The 15,904-nt window shown below is 40.1% G+C and overlaps 1 protein-coding gene across 3 annotated transcripts in view; it reads right to left on the bottom strand.

Moving 5' to 3' along the window:
• LOC121070612 (cytosolic phospholipase A2 epsilon-like) overlaps positions 1 to 15,904 on the bottom strand; it is a 38,138-nt gene that overhangs the window by 17,071 nt on the left and 5,163 nt on the right. For 2 of the 3 annotated variants that reach the window (XM_040557995.1, XM_040557996.1), the window contains exons 4-8: positions 13,531 to 13,606; positions 2,532 to 2,668; positions 1,668 to 1,796; positions 968 to 1,008; positions 352 to 394 (exon numbers count right to left, since the gene is read on the bottom strand). In XM_040557995.1, the coding sequence (XP_040413929.1) occupies positions 352 to 394; positions 968 to 1,008; positions 1,668 to 1,796; positions 2,532 to 2,668; positions 13,531 to 13,606 (426 nt within the window). Of the gene's footprint in view, positions 1 to 351; positions 395 to 967; positions 1,009 to 1,667; positions 1,797 to 2,531; positions 2,669 to 8,603; positions 8,712 to 13,530; positions 13,607 to 15,904 lie in introns of those variants that run through there. The other variant, XM_040557997.1, reaches the window with a different exon arrangement.

A 15,904-nucleotide genomic window follows, 5' to 3' on the forward strand; every position in this document is an offset into this window, starting at 1 on the left:
GTGCTGGCAGGTGTTGGAAGGGTCATTTGTTGAATGCGTGCGCTAAACCTGTTGGAGGCTTATTCCAGACCCAGTGAAAGAGAGATTTAACTTCACTGTTAATGGGAAAATGTTGCTATGCTAAGCACACTGTAATTTTCTGTGGGTGCAGAAAAAAAAACAAGAGGAAATGATAGTAGTCTGAAGACTCCTCTAAGATCACGTTGGCCTCCTCTAAGGGAAAATAAAGCTTCTGAGGGAAGAAGTGTCACTGAAGAATGACAACTTACACTACCATCATAGTCATCTAAGGTAAGGAATGATGCAGGAAACAAGGCAAGAGAACAAAGCAAGTAATATTTTATGTTTTACCACCATTGCCCCATTTGTGGTGATGGTTTCAGGAGGATCCCAGCTAGAAAACAAAAACAAATAATATGTATATAATAAATGATAAATCAGGATATTGTTTTAAACAGGACATATTTTTCTCTCTTAAACACTTTATTTTTACTTTCTTCTTTCTATTGTCTTTAGAAGTACTCTGACATTTTCTCTAGAGGCCACATAGCTAACCTACCAGAAATTATTCAACTGCAATAAAGCACCTGGAAAGTGCCTGTAACAACCTTAATAACGTGTGCCCCAGATTGGGTAGCAATAATATCCTCATTCATAAGCTGCCCAGAAAATCTATATACTCCGTTAAATCTATAGACTTACTGCAGTGAGACTCACCAGCCCCTGAAAACCAACTTTGAACTATGTAAATACCACTTTGAAAAGAAAGTTACGGAATTAAATATTATGATATTATTCTCTACACCATGGCATTTTCCTTTCTAACAGCGTTTTTGCTGATGCACACCATGAGCTTGGAAAAAGGAAAGCTCTGTCTGTTAAGGTGATACTGGGTATACAGAACATTATCTGCATTGATGCACCTCTCTCTGAGCTGCTGCTGCCATAACAATGGGGTTTTACTCACATGCTTTCCAACAGAAACTCAACTTCTAGCTCCTCCTTCCCCTGAAAATGAAAGAAAAAAAAGAAAGAAACAGTCTCAGTATGTGCAGAAGTTTGCAAAGTAGCCTTCAGTTTTGCAAGCACAGTTTCCTTTATTCTTTAATAAGTAACAACATTCTGTTTCTTGCTTGCTATTGTCAGCATTAGAGAACAGAGGCAGCTTTTTCTTCCCCAGGGAAAAGATCTCAGTTGTACTTGCAGGACAAAAGATGTTTACAAGTCTCCCTGCTAAACCTTCATTTTTCACACTTTGTCTGCCAGCTACCACACACTGAGCACGACATGCTAAGACTTAGTGTTTAGAAAAATATTGTGGAAACAGGCCTGGTTTTGCTGTCCTTGGATTGTTTTTCTTTTTATAATCTTTGTGATGATTAGATAAACTCTGTTGTTTTCTGTCAGTTTAGTCAAAGTGCAAAGCTTCCCTAAAATTGCATCTGTTCTGGGGCATTTGGCCAGAACGTATGCCAGATGAAACCAACAGGAATATGAGAAGGTTGTAAATTTTGTCACCAGTGTACAATTTCCCAGATTTTAAGTAATTTTGTTATCCTACTTGGAATCTGTTCCTGGTTGTAAGAGACAGAAAAGACAGCACATTTCTAGTATGTCTAGATGTCACGTTCTTTCCCCTCTGGTTAAACTTCTGGCTGAGTTCTTACCTGTGGATTTAGTGGGAATGCCATAAATACAGTTTTTCCAAGGGAGATTGTAGCTACATCAAAAAGAATAATTGCTTGGTCATCATCATGAATGATGTCATCATCAGAAACAGTAATTTCCAGAATATTCTGGGAAAATAAAATTAATAATAATGTACAATTCATTAGAACATCCTCCAGAAGTATGGCATTCTGCAGCTATTCCAGATCCAGCATCTGCTTTAGAGTGAGGAAATAGAAAAGCTTTGATGAAAAACTGTCACAAGGAATAACAAGATAAAGACCGCAATCTCCTTTGTAAATAGCAGCTTCTAGTCTCACCAATTAAGGCTGAAATGAGATTTCTTTTGGGTCATCATTTCTGCTTGGAAGTAACTCTCACCAAAACTGTAATCTTTTAAGAAGTAATATGGATAGCCTGAAACCCTACTTTGCTCCATATCAACAGGAGCAGCAGTGGTCACTTCATACTAATACCTTTCAAGGCCACCTTTCTGTACTCTTCCACTTTTAGCCAGCTTTGCTCATAGGTATTTGGGAGTAGTGTAATTACCAGTACCAAACTGAATAAAGATCTTAATTATACCAGGATTTAGTAGCTTCCTGGCTTTGATATGTCTTTATTTCACATCCTCTCAGTGAAAGGTGTTTTTCTGTTCTTGTGCTGCTTTATAGTTTTACGTCACTGCTTCTCTGTGTTGTCACGCTGTCATTAGTCCCATCAACTTTTGTATGGAGGTCTGGCTGACAGTACTGATATAAAAATAATAAGTATCTGTTAGGAGGGAAGTGGATTCCAGCAAAAGCAAAAACTGTTTCACTCCAGCTTGCTACTGCATGCAGATGAGACAGAGTTTTTGATACCTTGACTTTTCTTTGTATCCGGAAGTAGAAAGTTTCATTCCACACAGGATTTCTGCAGTTCCTGATGGTTTTGGTTTGGAATTTGTCATCCGAAGCGGTTGGCAACCAGAGGCTCACGTAGCAATCAGATTGGCTTACTGTGGAAACAGACACAAAATATCTGGCAGTGGAAGCATGACACAAGAGATGGAGGTATAGAAATGTTCTGTAGTTTGAACATGGATAAGAGATGTCCAGTACTTCCTGATATACATAAGCCAATCAAGGAAGATAGGAATCATACAGCTAGATAAAAACAATTTGTTGTTCATCACAACACTATTTTAATAAGCAGAGCATTTGAATAACTATGAACAGTTCCACACATTTAAAAAAACAACAACAAAAACAATTCTAGACAGTGGATACAATAATAGGAATAGCCAGAAACAGTTTGGCAGGAAAAGAAATTTGCCACCTAGAAAGCTGTCTGCATTTGGCCACACTATCAACCTTTGAAAAACTGAATACTTTCAAGTGTTTACTAGATCTCAAAAGCAAAAATCCCCACGCTCTGCACATCCCATCTCAGACTCAGTGGTGTGACTGTTGGAGCAGAGCCTCAGACTCTGAGAGGAACTGGATATGAGCTGTCTGAACGGCAAGAGCAGACCATTGCTCATCCAGCCAGATGTCTGAGGGTACCAGCACTGACTAGGCCAGCCTGGCACTAGCAGGAAGCAAAGAAATTAGTGTCAGCTGAAATGGTGAAACAGCAACAGAAGTAGGTACCAGCACCAGCAAAGGAACCAACTGAGGAAGCTTACATGTACGTGCTTACATACTTAGCAGAAACAAACATAATGCTGGCTTTTCCTAACTTTACCTACTTTACTTTGTAAATGTTTGTCGGGACTTTATGCATACAAACATTTTGATATGTAATCCTTGTGTGTAGAGCATGAACAAAATTCGAATATGACCTAAAAAATTGACTTCCTGAATTCTCACTTCTGTATCTGCAATAGAACTGTGAGAAATTTTAAAAGAATCAGAGTTTCAGTCTGATTCAGATAATAAACGCCAGGCATACATAGCTATTAACCCTTCACGATGGAAAAATTAATTATCCCTCCTACCTAGTGTATTGTCTCCTTAGGTGGGGTAGGAAGGGAGAGACCTACTAGCAGTACATTTACATACTTCAGTAGGTCATTAGGTAGCCACCAGGTCCTTTTCCTGGTGTTTGCTGATGCCTGAAAGACCTGGATAACAGTTACTACTCCACCTTTCTTCCCAGAGAAAAACTAAGAGGCAGAAAGACTTTGGAGCTTGTGGATGAAGGGAGAGAGCCTGCATTTAATATAAGGGACCAGATCCCATAGATCATGAGCCAAGCAAACACCAAAGAGATTCTCTGATCTTGGACAGGAACTTTTCCAGAAGCTACTGGAAGGGCTGACAAACTCTGTGGTGTAAACACAGGCTTTGGTAAGAAAAGAGGAGAAGGGGAGAATTCTGGTCCCACAGCAGTCACTAGAGCTACCTATTCCATGGGCAGAGAGAAAAATACAAAAGCTTCTGTAAACATAGACGAAGTCTTCAGTAAGTTCCTCAAGAGAGGCTACTGCCTCCCCTCTGATTAAGTGCTGTAAGTCACTCAGCCCTCTGAAGCTGGCAGAGACATGATGTGTGGGAGGAGAAGTACAGGTAAGTAGTTTGAGGTGTTCTCTCTCAGGCTGTGATACAGTCAAAATTGCAGGCAAAATGTACCATGTCCAAAGTTAAAAGAGTTAGTCCTAGTTTCTGTGTTCATAATATCAGATACACTGCTTTGGGATATTTTGCGTAGATTTAAGGTATCACTTGTAACCCAGAGGCCACTACAGGAGTGCTGGGACATCCCTAAAGGACAATGTCTCTCCGGTGGGGAAATACTTAGGTAACACTTTACATTGAATCTGAAGGATTTTCTTGAAAATGCCAGGTGACTCCCCTGCAAAGGATGTAAGTTGCCTTTCTGTCTTTGAACCTAATTCTTTCCACAGACAATATTTCGGCATTGCAGTGTTTTACATAGTTGAAGTAAAAGGATACTAATATTGACTTTGGCAATGATCAGTGTAGGATTCTATTTACAACATGAAGGAGGGCTGTAATTACCAATCTGTCTGATACACTGAAATAGCTCCCCTTACTAGGCCACCTGATGGCCTGCCAAGCTATGCACTCATCCTGATATTATGTACTCATCCTGATATGGGGCATCACTGGCTCTGATCTACAGTTTCTCAAGAGCACGTAGGAAGCCTGTACAAAAGCCTAGATCTGAACGTGACTTCAGGCCATCCAGACCTTCACTCATCTCATTAACGCCTTATCACTGTTGATGTTAAGTGTTCCAAAAATATGAGTCCAGCCTCCCTGAAGTAGTACTACTTCTCAACTACTCAAAGTAGTTGAGATGCAATGTACTTCAGAAATGCTACACTGATCTGAGGCATTTGTCTCCTTTTTTTGTTTCTGGTCATTGCAGGGTACAGAAAGGACACATTACAATATTTCTGCTGTAACTGCAAAGGCCAGTTCCTTTCTTTTCTTCTTCTTAATGAGAACTGAGATGCTCTATCCCTTTTTAAATTTGAGCCTTCAACCATACAGTGTATAAAATAAGACTTATGATAAAACTGAGAAAGCTGACAATGCTAAGTCTGAGCTGAGCACAAATGAACTGCCACAGCATTTATGAATCTCTTTTGTTACAGTTTCATCTGGAATTTACAGATTTACTGGAGCATTTCCTGACAAAATATTTTCATGAAGCTACTTTCTGAACTTATTTTTCCATATAAGTGTTGTTTCATAAATATTTACTTAAAATAAGCTATTGATGATTCTTTGACAAACTATAGAAATGTCAGCTATATAAACAGGCAGTGAGATGGATTGAAAACTGGCTGAACTGCCAGGCTCAAATAATTGTGATCAGCAGCACAAAGTCCATCTGGAGGCCAGTCGCTAGAGGTGTACCCCAGCAGCTGACTCTGCAGCCAATACTGTTTAAAATCTTCATTAACAATGTGGATGATAGGATGGATTATGCAGATGATACACAACTGGGAGGAGTGGCTGACACACTAGATGGCTGTGCTGTCATTCAGAGGGACCTGAACAGGCTGGAGAACTGGACCAACAAGAACCTCGTGAAGTTCATCAAGGGAAATGCCAAGTCCTTCACGTGAATGGGAATAACCTCACGCACCAGTGCAGGCTGGGGGGCCAAATGGCTGGAATAAAGGCCTGCAGAGAAGGAGTTAGGGGTCTTGGTAGACACCAAGTTGAATATAAGCCAGCAATGTGTCCTTGCGGCAGACAATATCAAGATCATTCTGGGCTGCATTAGAAGGAGTGTTTTCAGCAGATGGAGGGAGCTGATCCTTCCTCTCTACTCTGCACCAGTAAGTCTACATCTGAAGTTCTGAGTACGTTTCTAATCTTCCTAAGAAATATGAATGCACTGGAGCAAGCCCAGCAAAAGACTACAGAGAAGATCAGGGAACTGGGGCCTCTGATATACGTGGAGAGGCTGAGACAGCTGGGACTCTTTAGCCTGGAACAGAAAAAGCTCAGCAGGATCTTAACTTATAAAAATACCTGATGGGGATAAGGGGAGTGAACAAGTCAGATTCGGACTCTTCTCAGAAGTGCCCAGTGAAAGGTGAGAGACAAGGGGCACGAACTGAAATACAAGAAATCCCAATTTAACACAGTGAAAAGCTTTTATTTTTTTTTTCCTCTTCTGTGAGGGCAGTCAAACAATGGAATAGGTTACTCAGAGAGGTTGTGGAGTCTCCATCCTTAGAGAAGTCCAAAACCAACAGAACTTAGGTCTGGATAACCTGCTCTAGCTGACCCTGCTTAGAGCAGAGGTTTTGACTGGATGATGTCCAAAGGTGCCTTCCTACCTCAGCCACTCTGATTCTGTGTGTGATTCTGTTCAGCTGGTCACAGACAAATTATGTATAATTGTTAGTAACTATCAAGTACAGATTTAACCTTGAAGGTGAGGTGAAGGAACTAGGACAGAGCACATCCTCTTCCCGTGGACAAAGGGAACTGTGCCACAGTTTATCTACAGTCCCTACTGATAGTCAGATGCTGTTGTTTCCCACCAATTCCTGTCATTTTCTATGTTTTCCTTGAATTGTACAGACAATACTAACTAATGCCCATAATGTGACATTAACTGAGCTTATGTATTTCTGTAGAAGTGGAAATTTGCACAAAGTCAAACTAAGCCATGATAGAAACTTCGAGACCAACAAAAATAACAGGATAGTAGGATGGTTGATGAAGACTATGGTACCCTCGTTACATAGGAGTACTTGAAATCGATTAACAAGCTTTGTTGCTTCCTCTTATCCTTGCAAAAACATACAGAACAGCTAAAAAGATCTTCCAGTTTATTCATTGCTACCTATGAGCTAATAAAAGAAACTATATCTGCATTTATTTCATGCACTAATTTTAATGTAACTTTGTATTGCTGGGCACCATTAACAATTTCATGCCATACCAGACTCTTATGTCAGTGCACATGTTGCAACCTCATTCCCTGATGACATAATGTCACCCCATGGGCATATTGAGACATCTGAACTCATGGTCTCTTTAGATGTCACTACTGAGTGTCATTTATATCCTCTCCCCATTTTCAACTTCTGATTCAGTTGCATTTGTGTGCTAGTGGACTATTTCTCAACTCTGTCTTCATGCTAAAAACGGGCTAAACATTCAGAACTGAATGTGGATGTTCAGAACCACAACCAGCTGTTTGTTGCACTGTGAAAGTACAGTCCTATGATATATTCTTAAAATTAACCACCACATGCTAAAATCATTGATTTCTATGGCAAGTAAGAAAATTAGAGCACAGAAAACCAAAGCATATAAGAAAATCCACAGTCTTGTAAGAACAATAAACGTAATCTATAAAATCACATCTGTCCTGTTACCACAATGACCAAAAAAAAAAAAAAAGATTACTCCTAGTGAATTGCATAGGCACAGACCGGTTTCCTTTGAATCTAGGTTACTGCAATTCACCTGAAAGGAGGAAGAGAGTCATACACCACATTTCTCAATCAGCAGACGTGGTCTCCAGGGACATTTTCCCTCACCAACATAGTATAATGCAAACAACATTAGAAGTTACTTCCAACTTTCATCTGTCTGAAAGCTGATTTGAACTGAACTCTGTCCTCTACAAGTATCCAGATGCAATGCTCATCTGTAAGTGCACAGATTCTCTGCAGCTTGCCTATGGAAATAAAAAAGGCTCACAGATCTACCATACTTTATCAGTCCTTTACCAGAAATGGACAGAGTCCCCACGTGAACAGGCCTTACACCCTGCACAGATATATAAGCCAAGTGACAAATCAGGATTTGCTCCCTGGAGCACAGGCATAGTGGGTGCAGTACCTGCCATGATCACAGAGCAAGGCTTCTGCACCCTGGGTCACTTCTGCCTCCTGCACCACTGGCACCACTTACATTCGTGGGGCATAAATGTCACCTGCACCAAGCATATTCACCCTAATTTGCCTGCATTTGGTTATTTTCCTTAGCAAAAATAACCACTTTGATTTGCAGACACTGTGACTGCAGGGATACCATTCCAGAACTGATGCATTTCTACTGAATGGATAATACAAGGGCTTCCACAAAATAGTTACATAAACTGGAAGAGAAGAACAGCTCTGAGCTCATTTTAAAACATGCAAAGTCTCTATCCAAAGGTGAAAAAATGAAATGAAGATCCAAAAACAAGAGGAAGGTTAAAGGAGCAGCACGATTGTTCTGACCCCCCAGCTCAGGCAAACAGGCATCCTCTTACAGCTGAGAAACCTAAACATGGCCTTCAGCACAAACAAGAAGCAAGACGCAGGTTCACTTCCAGCTTTTTAAGGAGGCATTTAACTGCACCATGCTTTGTCCCAGCTTCCACATGCACCTGATTTCTACAGTTAGAAAAGATAACTGATAAACACAGTCATGTTTCAACCCACCCAAGATTTCACCTTAGCCTACCTCAGCTCTGACAGCCATGTCATGGAACCCACCTAACCACAGCCTCTTGAACCATCAGAACCATACTCAGCAGAAAAGGTGCTGTCTCTAGGAAGAAAGCATCTGGCAATCTGAAAATCATGCCAAGTACCTTCTTATTAAGGGACACAGCTCAAATTCACCTCTGCAGTTCAGGTGGAGTTGCAGACACTTGGCACTGATAAGGCTGATTACAACCTGACTTGACACCTCCTCTCTCCACCCATGCTGCATTAATGAGCTTGATTGTGTTCTCCAGCAACAAAGATCAGCTCTTGGCCTGCTGTATCAGCCAATACCCACATTAATGGGCATGGTTAAGAGACCTGTCTGTCACAGAGACCTCTTTCTTCAGGTCTTCAGGGTTACATGGAATCCAGTTGTGTCCAAGAGGGTTTTCATCTTTCACATTGTACTAAATCATAGTGAGGATGGCCACATCACTGCAGGTCTGTGTCACTAGCACTACCTGAGGACCTGGGAGAGATCTACTTCCACTCAAAGCACCTTAGGCCTCTTCCCCTCTTTTAGTGTTGGGGCTTCAGGTGTGCCAGATGAGCCCTCACCGTGTCTTTGTCTACAGGAGTGGATGAGGAGGGTCAGCTCCAGCGGTGTGCTTTAACATACACCGTAAAACAAGTAAATGTTAACAGTAGTGAAGGCAGACCAGGCTGGGAGCATAGGGGCAGCTCTGCATGGACACCCAGTAACTCATCTGTTTCAGAAAGCAGCTCGAGGGTGTTAGAAAACATGAGCCACAACACTCCTCTCCAACTGCCTGGCTCCTTATCCTTCTGGCAAACACAGTCATTGGATGAGATGTTAGCAATGAGGAAAGCAGCTAATGCACTGTTCTGTCCACCCCCTCATCCTGGCCAGATATTCCTCCTAACTGTGGGGAATTCTCTAGGAGAAGTGATGCCATTGATAGAGTCGGGAAATAAGAGCTTTTGTAAAAGCCTCTGGCACTCATGTAAAACATCTGCCTTTCCCTCCCTGAAGTGAAATGTTTTTGGTGGCTTTCTTCACTGCTTCCCCCTGTCAGGTGGGCTTAGTTTCCTTGCTGCCTACTTTCAGCTGAGGAAGAACAAGTGAACATCCCAATAAAAAAAAAAAAAGCCATTTGTTTGCCCAAGACTGTCTACAATCCTTGGGCTGAGGAGGGGAATCCCACTGCAAAGCAGGTACCAGACAGACTGTAAGGTCCCACAAGCTTCCTCTGTATTGCTTCCTGAACTGCCCACCACCACCCTAGCATAACTGCATAGGAGTATTAGAGCCTGATGTTGACAGGGCAGCAGGATAAGTAGAAGTGATCATAACTTAACATCTCTCAGTGAGATCAAGGAGTGTCAGAAATTTGTGTTTCAATTTAACCCATTATTATGAATTGACATAAAGGTCAGCTAGGCATACAGTGAAAACTAATTACCTCAAGTCTGTTAAGAACATCTGCATAAGATAAGCCAGAAACCAGTTACATGAATTAAGAAGCTAACGTCACAGCTGAGCATTAACTAAGTATAGAGGAGCCCACAAAAGTGGTGGAGCAACAGCAGGTATATGAAAAGAGATAATCGATCCATTGAGGAGGAGCGGGCTACTTTCTTTTTCCTTTAGATTTGTCTTTGTGCGTAAACAGGTGAAATCATTGCCCAAATCCACCAGCATGTGCTGTCCACAGACAAAGGCGTAGCAACAGATCTCAGGATAAGCTAAGACTCCCTCCCAGGCGTATGTAACACACATACCACAGATTTCGAGATGCATGTTTGATAAACACCTACAATGTAGTTGGGTGCTTGCAATAGCAAAGAACGTCAGTGGAAGTACATAGAAAGCGGTGTTCCCTGAAGCAAGGATTTGGCAAGTCACAGAAAAAAATATAAAAACTCTAATGACTTAAGAGCCTGGCATGACTACACTTGTGGTGAACAGAGAAAAAAAAAATCAAGAAAATAGCATGTTTTAGCTAAGCAGAGGTGAACAGAAACGTGAGCAAGCTGATAACTGTGTGTAATTAGAAAGACTGGAAGCCAGCATGCTGTCAGAAAAAGCATCATAGAAGCTGCTGCACTTTGGTGGAAAGGCAGTTTGTTCCTGGATTTGGCACTTGGAAGATGACAATCTAGGGAAATCTGAAATAAATCATGATAAAAATTTTCAGCCTTCCACTGATATCTCACAGCATGAGAGTTTCTGTACCAGCTGCTTATATTCAGTTTTCCAGGGGAAAAGATCATGTCATTGAGATGAGGCTAAGTAAACAGCCTCATTTTCTAATTCTCATCAGTACACAATAGCTTATGTAGCTTAGTTTTCTGATGCTTCAAATACTTTTAAATGATAAAAACAAAATATTAAATCAAAAGGACATGAATATGACTTCCAAATCAAGCTCTCAAAAATTACAGGCTGTCTGCATTATACCAAAGAATTTAAATTACATGGTCACATACAGTTTCCCCTGGGAGACTCCAACTTCTTTGCGAGCACAGGCAGGTTGCTGCTCTATCAACAGGGAGCTATTTAATATTGTTTTGCCTTCCTTGTTCAACTGCATGCTGGCTTACAGTGCTCCATTTTACATAAGAAACACACCCAAAGCCTTGCAGTAGCTGAGGAATTACTGATGGAAAATTTAGGAAGTTCCTTTTTGTCACCTACTGGTCTCTAAACCTTTTTTTTTTTTTTTTTTAAAAAAAAAAGGTAATTTACAAAAGGATCCAGAGATATTCCTCACTGTTTCTAAGACTCACAAGATGGACAAAATGTCTGTAAGAGCACATTTTGTTATCCATATTTTATAGACAGGGAAGCGGAAGCATAGGCACAGAGTGTTCAGGTGACTTGCCTACGCTTATTCAGGAAGTCTATTGACAAAGCTAAAAACCGAGCTCACTCATCTTGACACTCATCTTGATCCCTACTTCAGTGATGTATATTTTAGGTGATAACAGGAATTTCTTAAGTGTCTTCATCTCATCATGCAAGATTTTCTCTGAAATCCTACCGTCCTCAGCATGGAGGACAAGGTCACCATAGTAAAACTATTTTCTGAGAACACAGCATCATCTTACTTCATACGCTCCCTTTGCATAATCTGGTGAATCATGGTTCTTATCTTGTCATTCCATTGCCATTCTAGATCAAAGGTGATTGAAGTGATAATTTATTTTCTTTTACAAAGGAATGAAGGTAAGGTCTTGCAAACATGTGCAGTGTTTTTATAACTTTGAAAAAGTATAGACATTAATTCTACTTTCTTTGCTATCCTATGATATTTCTTCTATTCTCTGCAACCCAGAATTACAGACCATACAAATCAAACACTTCTTTCCATTTGGATAGAAGATTGACAACAGTGACATCCACGTTCTTGAAACTCCAAAGCAAATGAAATACAAAAAGATGGTGACAAATCTTTGTAGAACATTGTTCCTTCAAAGATGAGGTTAAAAACGAGTGGTAATATTTGGTGAGAACATGCTGATATCCTTGAATTATCCAGGGGAAGTCAAGTAGCACTTGGAGAGAACAAAAGTCATCCTGCCATGTACTTAGCCTTCCTTGAAGTCTGTCTGATGACCTGCTGCCTCATGAGGAGGAGGATCTTTAGAGATGGATTTTATCTTTGGACCAGACTCATCACTAGAGGACAGGATCCAGGAGTCTTCTGAAACAAAAGCTGCTAGGGTTTCCAGGCCAAAGTAGCCTGGAGCAGAGCTGCCTGGTTTACTGGCAGCATGGACGCTTCATCTTATTTCCTCGGAAAAGTTGTGACTATCACAGATATTCTCAGAGTTTCTAACTTCAAGGAATGTATCAAGACAATCTGAAAGTCCTTGACATGCAGTGTACAGCCATTTCCCGTGATGGCTTTGGTAACTGCACTGAAGCTATCACATTTTATAGCATCATAGCTAAAGAATTGACCCTGCTCTGTGCAAATGGTAATTATAAGTTACTTTTTACTCTGATGGATCTTCAGACTGTAGTAAAAAAGTTAAAATGTAGGAAGATAGAGTGAGGTAACATGTTATACAAGATGCTGGGCAGTGGAGAGGCTGTGATGTTAGTGAACTCTTCAGACCCATCTCCAAAAAGCAAAGAATGCACAGCAAGAGGAAGAAGAACAGTATGGTAAGGGGATATGCAAGGCTGTTGTTATTAGTGACCTGCCAAGTTCACAAGGCAGGCATAGGAATTGCAGGAGAAAATTCTGCAGAGAGAAAAGCCCCTGTGGAAAAAGAGCACCCAGTAAGGGCTGGACAAATACCACACATTTTCAGAGCACTTCGCACGTAAGTTATAATGTGCATTGGACTTCAGTCCCCAACAGATTTCTGTTATACATCTCAGTGTAGGGTCAAAGTTAGAAATATTCATAACATCATGGCTGATGTCATGATGCTTAGGACATATACACAACACAGCTTCACTGGACTTCTGAGATGTGCTCTAAGAAATCCCACCAAAGAGTTGAGAGTGAAAGATGTACAAGGATTTCAGACCTGTATTCTACATATTTGTTATAGACATATGATGTAAACACCTAGGTATTAAAACTAGCATTAAAATGTTTTCATCTCTTTGAAATAGCCAACATGTCAGAAAAGCAATGCATAATTCTGTGCTTTGCTGACATGCTAGTCTTCAAGTTTTAATCAATACCCAACCATTATTGACCTGTTGCTAAATTTAAAAAGACAAACAAAAAAGACAACACATCAACAGAAAAGAACAACTCTGAAAGTGGAAATAGATAATCTGTGGCAGAATTTGACTTTGATTGTGAATTCTTAGATAGTATGACCTCTGTGGTTTGCATTTGTGTAGTGGCTAGCACCAGCAGGGATCCAGTAATTTTAGACCTGTATAATATCAGTACAAAGAATCTGGTACTTACAGAAGTCTGCCTGATGAGCATTTCTCATCTTTATTATTCTTACAGTGAGCAGAGAGTAGGGTGACATTTCTTCCTGCTGAAAAAGATAAAGATGTGGTTTAAAGCCTGGTTCTCATTACAATAAAAACACATATCCCGAACTGTGAAGAAACCCAGGTTCCGCTCAAGTCCTCTCTTCTAATTGGTATTACAGCACTAATACAGCAGGCAACAAAACATACTTTCTTCACCGATTCCCAGTCTGCAGTCACCTAAATATCCATACAGAAACTGTAGAAGGTAAGGGTGAGTAAGAACATGAAGAGTAAATAACCTGAGAAAGTTCAGTCAGCCAGATACACTAAATCATACAAGTGTTTGCTTGCATCTGATACAACAACACAAAATTCAGTGAATCCACGAATCAAAGATGCCCTAATTTTGGTGAACTATTGAGCCTGTGTTGTGCTCTACTAAGAATCAAATCTGATACAAAAGTTTCTGCTTTTAAATGCAGTTCTTGGATGGAGGGAGGAGGATGAGGTGTGTGTGGGTGGGGAAGAGACACCTTTTTTAGATTCTCTTTATTTTTAAAAGGGAGGATCAGTTTCATGATGCAAGGCTGTAAGGCTGTTTAAAGATGCATTAGCTCCTTAGAGAGAGTATTAAAGTATCAGGCCACCAAGACAACCCACAAATTCTGAGAAACATTCCCAGCTTGCTTTGTGAGAATACAAGTTTTCCTTACCAGATGCAATTATCCCATTTAATGGATGGACAGTTATCCCATTAATGGATGGACAGCTGGACTAAATGATCTTAATGGTTCTATGATTCAAAATAGAACAAAACACATGGTTGTGACTACAGGCCAGCTCAGAGAAGGTTAACTCCAATTTCCTGCTGAAAATATTAGGCCTAACCAACTGGGTCTATAGAGGTTGTGCCACTCACATGTGCGTTAGGGATTTACATCTTCAGAGAACATGACCATCAGCAGCAGCTAAAGCAACTAGGATATCAGCATCAGCAGAAACATACAGAAAATGGGCAAAACTTACTATAGCTGTAGCACAGATGGCTATCTGGAGTCCCTGACAATGGGAACCGTTGTGGAAAATTTAGCAAAAGCTCTGAAGTTTATAAAAATGAAAGAGTTGTACCATGCTTGTACACAAGAAACTGAATGAAAAGGATTCGTTGGCACAGGGGATGGCTACCTGTATCATAATTTAGGAACAGAAATAGGGAGAAAAAGGAGAAAGTTCTAAAAATTCAGCCACTATTGAATAGGTTTCCAAGCTGATGTGTAATTATAATAGGAACTCTCATTAGGGAGTTGGGGTAAACGCAGTAAGACTGTAGTGAGCACCAGAGGAAAATGCTCTGCACAAGAAAGAAAAATACAGTTTCAAAGTCTGTCAAATCCCCAGGCCTGACTGCTACCCTCCATAAGGAGAATTTAACTATATACAAAGTTATTATCAGCAGATTCTGGATTGAGTACCTCCAGTAAGAGAGAGATATAAATAGAATAAAGCATACATTAAAAAGTGACTTTGAGACAGTCAAAATTACAAGATAACAGTGATTTATTTGACCAAGTAAAGCATCAATAGAAATACAATTTTTGGCATTACAGTGAGGTAGATTTGGGAATAAGGAGGTATTAGCTTACAGTTCTAATAGCAAGGGCTGGTGGAGGTTATAAATAGATCAAACTAACTACAAGGAGAATTGTAAAATTTCAGAAAGATATTCCTCCAAATAATACTGTAGGCTCAGTATGTATCAAAGTCAAGCAAAAGGTGGCCACTTCATGGAGGCTTGAGGGTAGTTGCTGATATTCACAAGGAGTAATTTAGATAATTTCTGAAAACAAACAGATCAGTAATTCTTAATAAAGTCACTTCAAAAAACAACAGGGAACAAAAGAAAGAAGCTGTTGTGAAAGCTAATGACCAGAAGTTTGAAAAGATTATCTGAAGAGAAAATGGAGGAGTGGTGGTGGAAGATGATGAAATAATTAGGTGTCATCTATTAACTGATAAACATTAATTAAAACAACAGGGAGAAACTCTCAAGTGAAATGAGAGAAAGCACATTTACTGCTGCTACTGTGATAGAAGTCAAAGACTGCTTAAAAGGTCAAAGTATAAGAAATCAGTGAGACAAGACAGTATATCAGCTGAAGTGTGTAAAGCATTGGACCATGAGGAATTCATCATGAAAAAATTTTGTTTAATCTAACAGTGTTTCCATATCTAGAAAGATAAAAGACATGAAGGTCATAAAAGGGATTTGCAAAAAACTACAGAAATAGTCAAGCTATGAAGTTATCCCCTGAAATGGCAAAAATGATTTTTTGAAAAAAAAAGTGCTGGGTAATTTGATG

The sequence above is a fragment of the Cygnus olor genome, chromosome 5 (assembly GCF_009769625.2).
Source record: "Cygnus olor isolate bCygOlo1 chromosome 5, bCygOlo1.pri.v2, whole genome shotgun sequence".
NCBI classification, from domain to species: Eukaryota; Metazoa; Chordata; class Aves; order Anseriformes; family Anatidae; genus Cygnus; species Cygnus olor.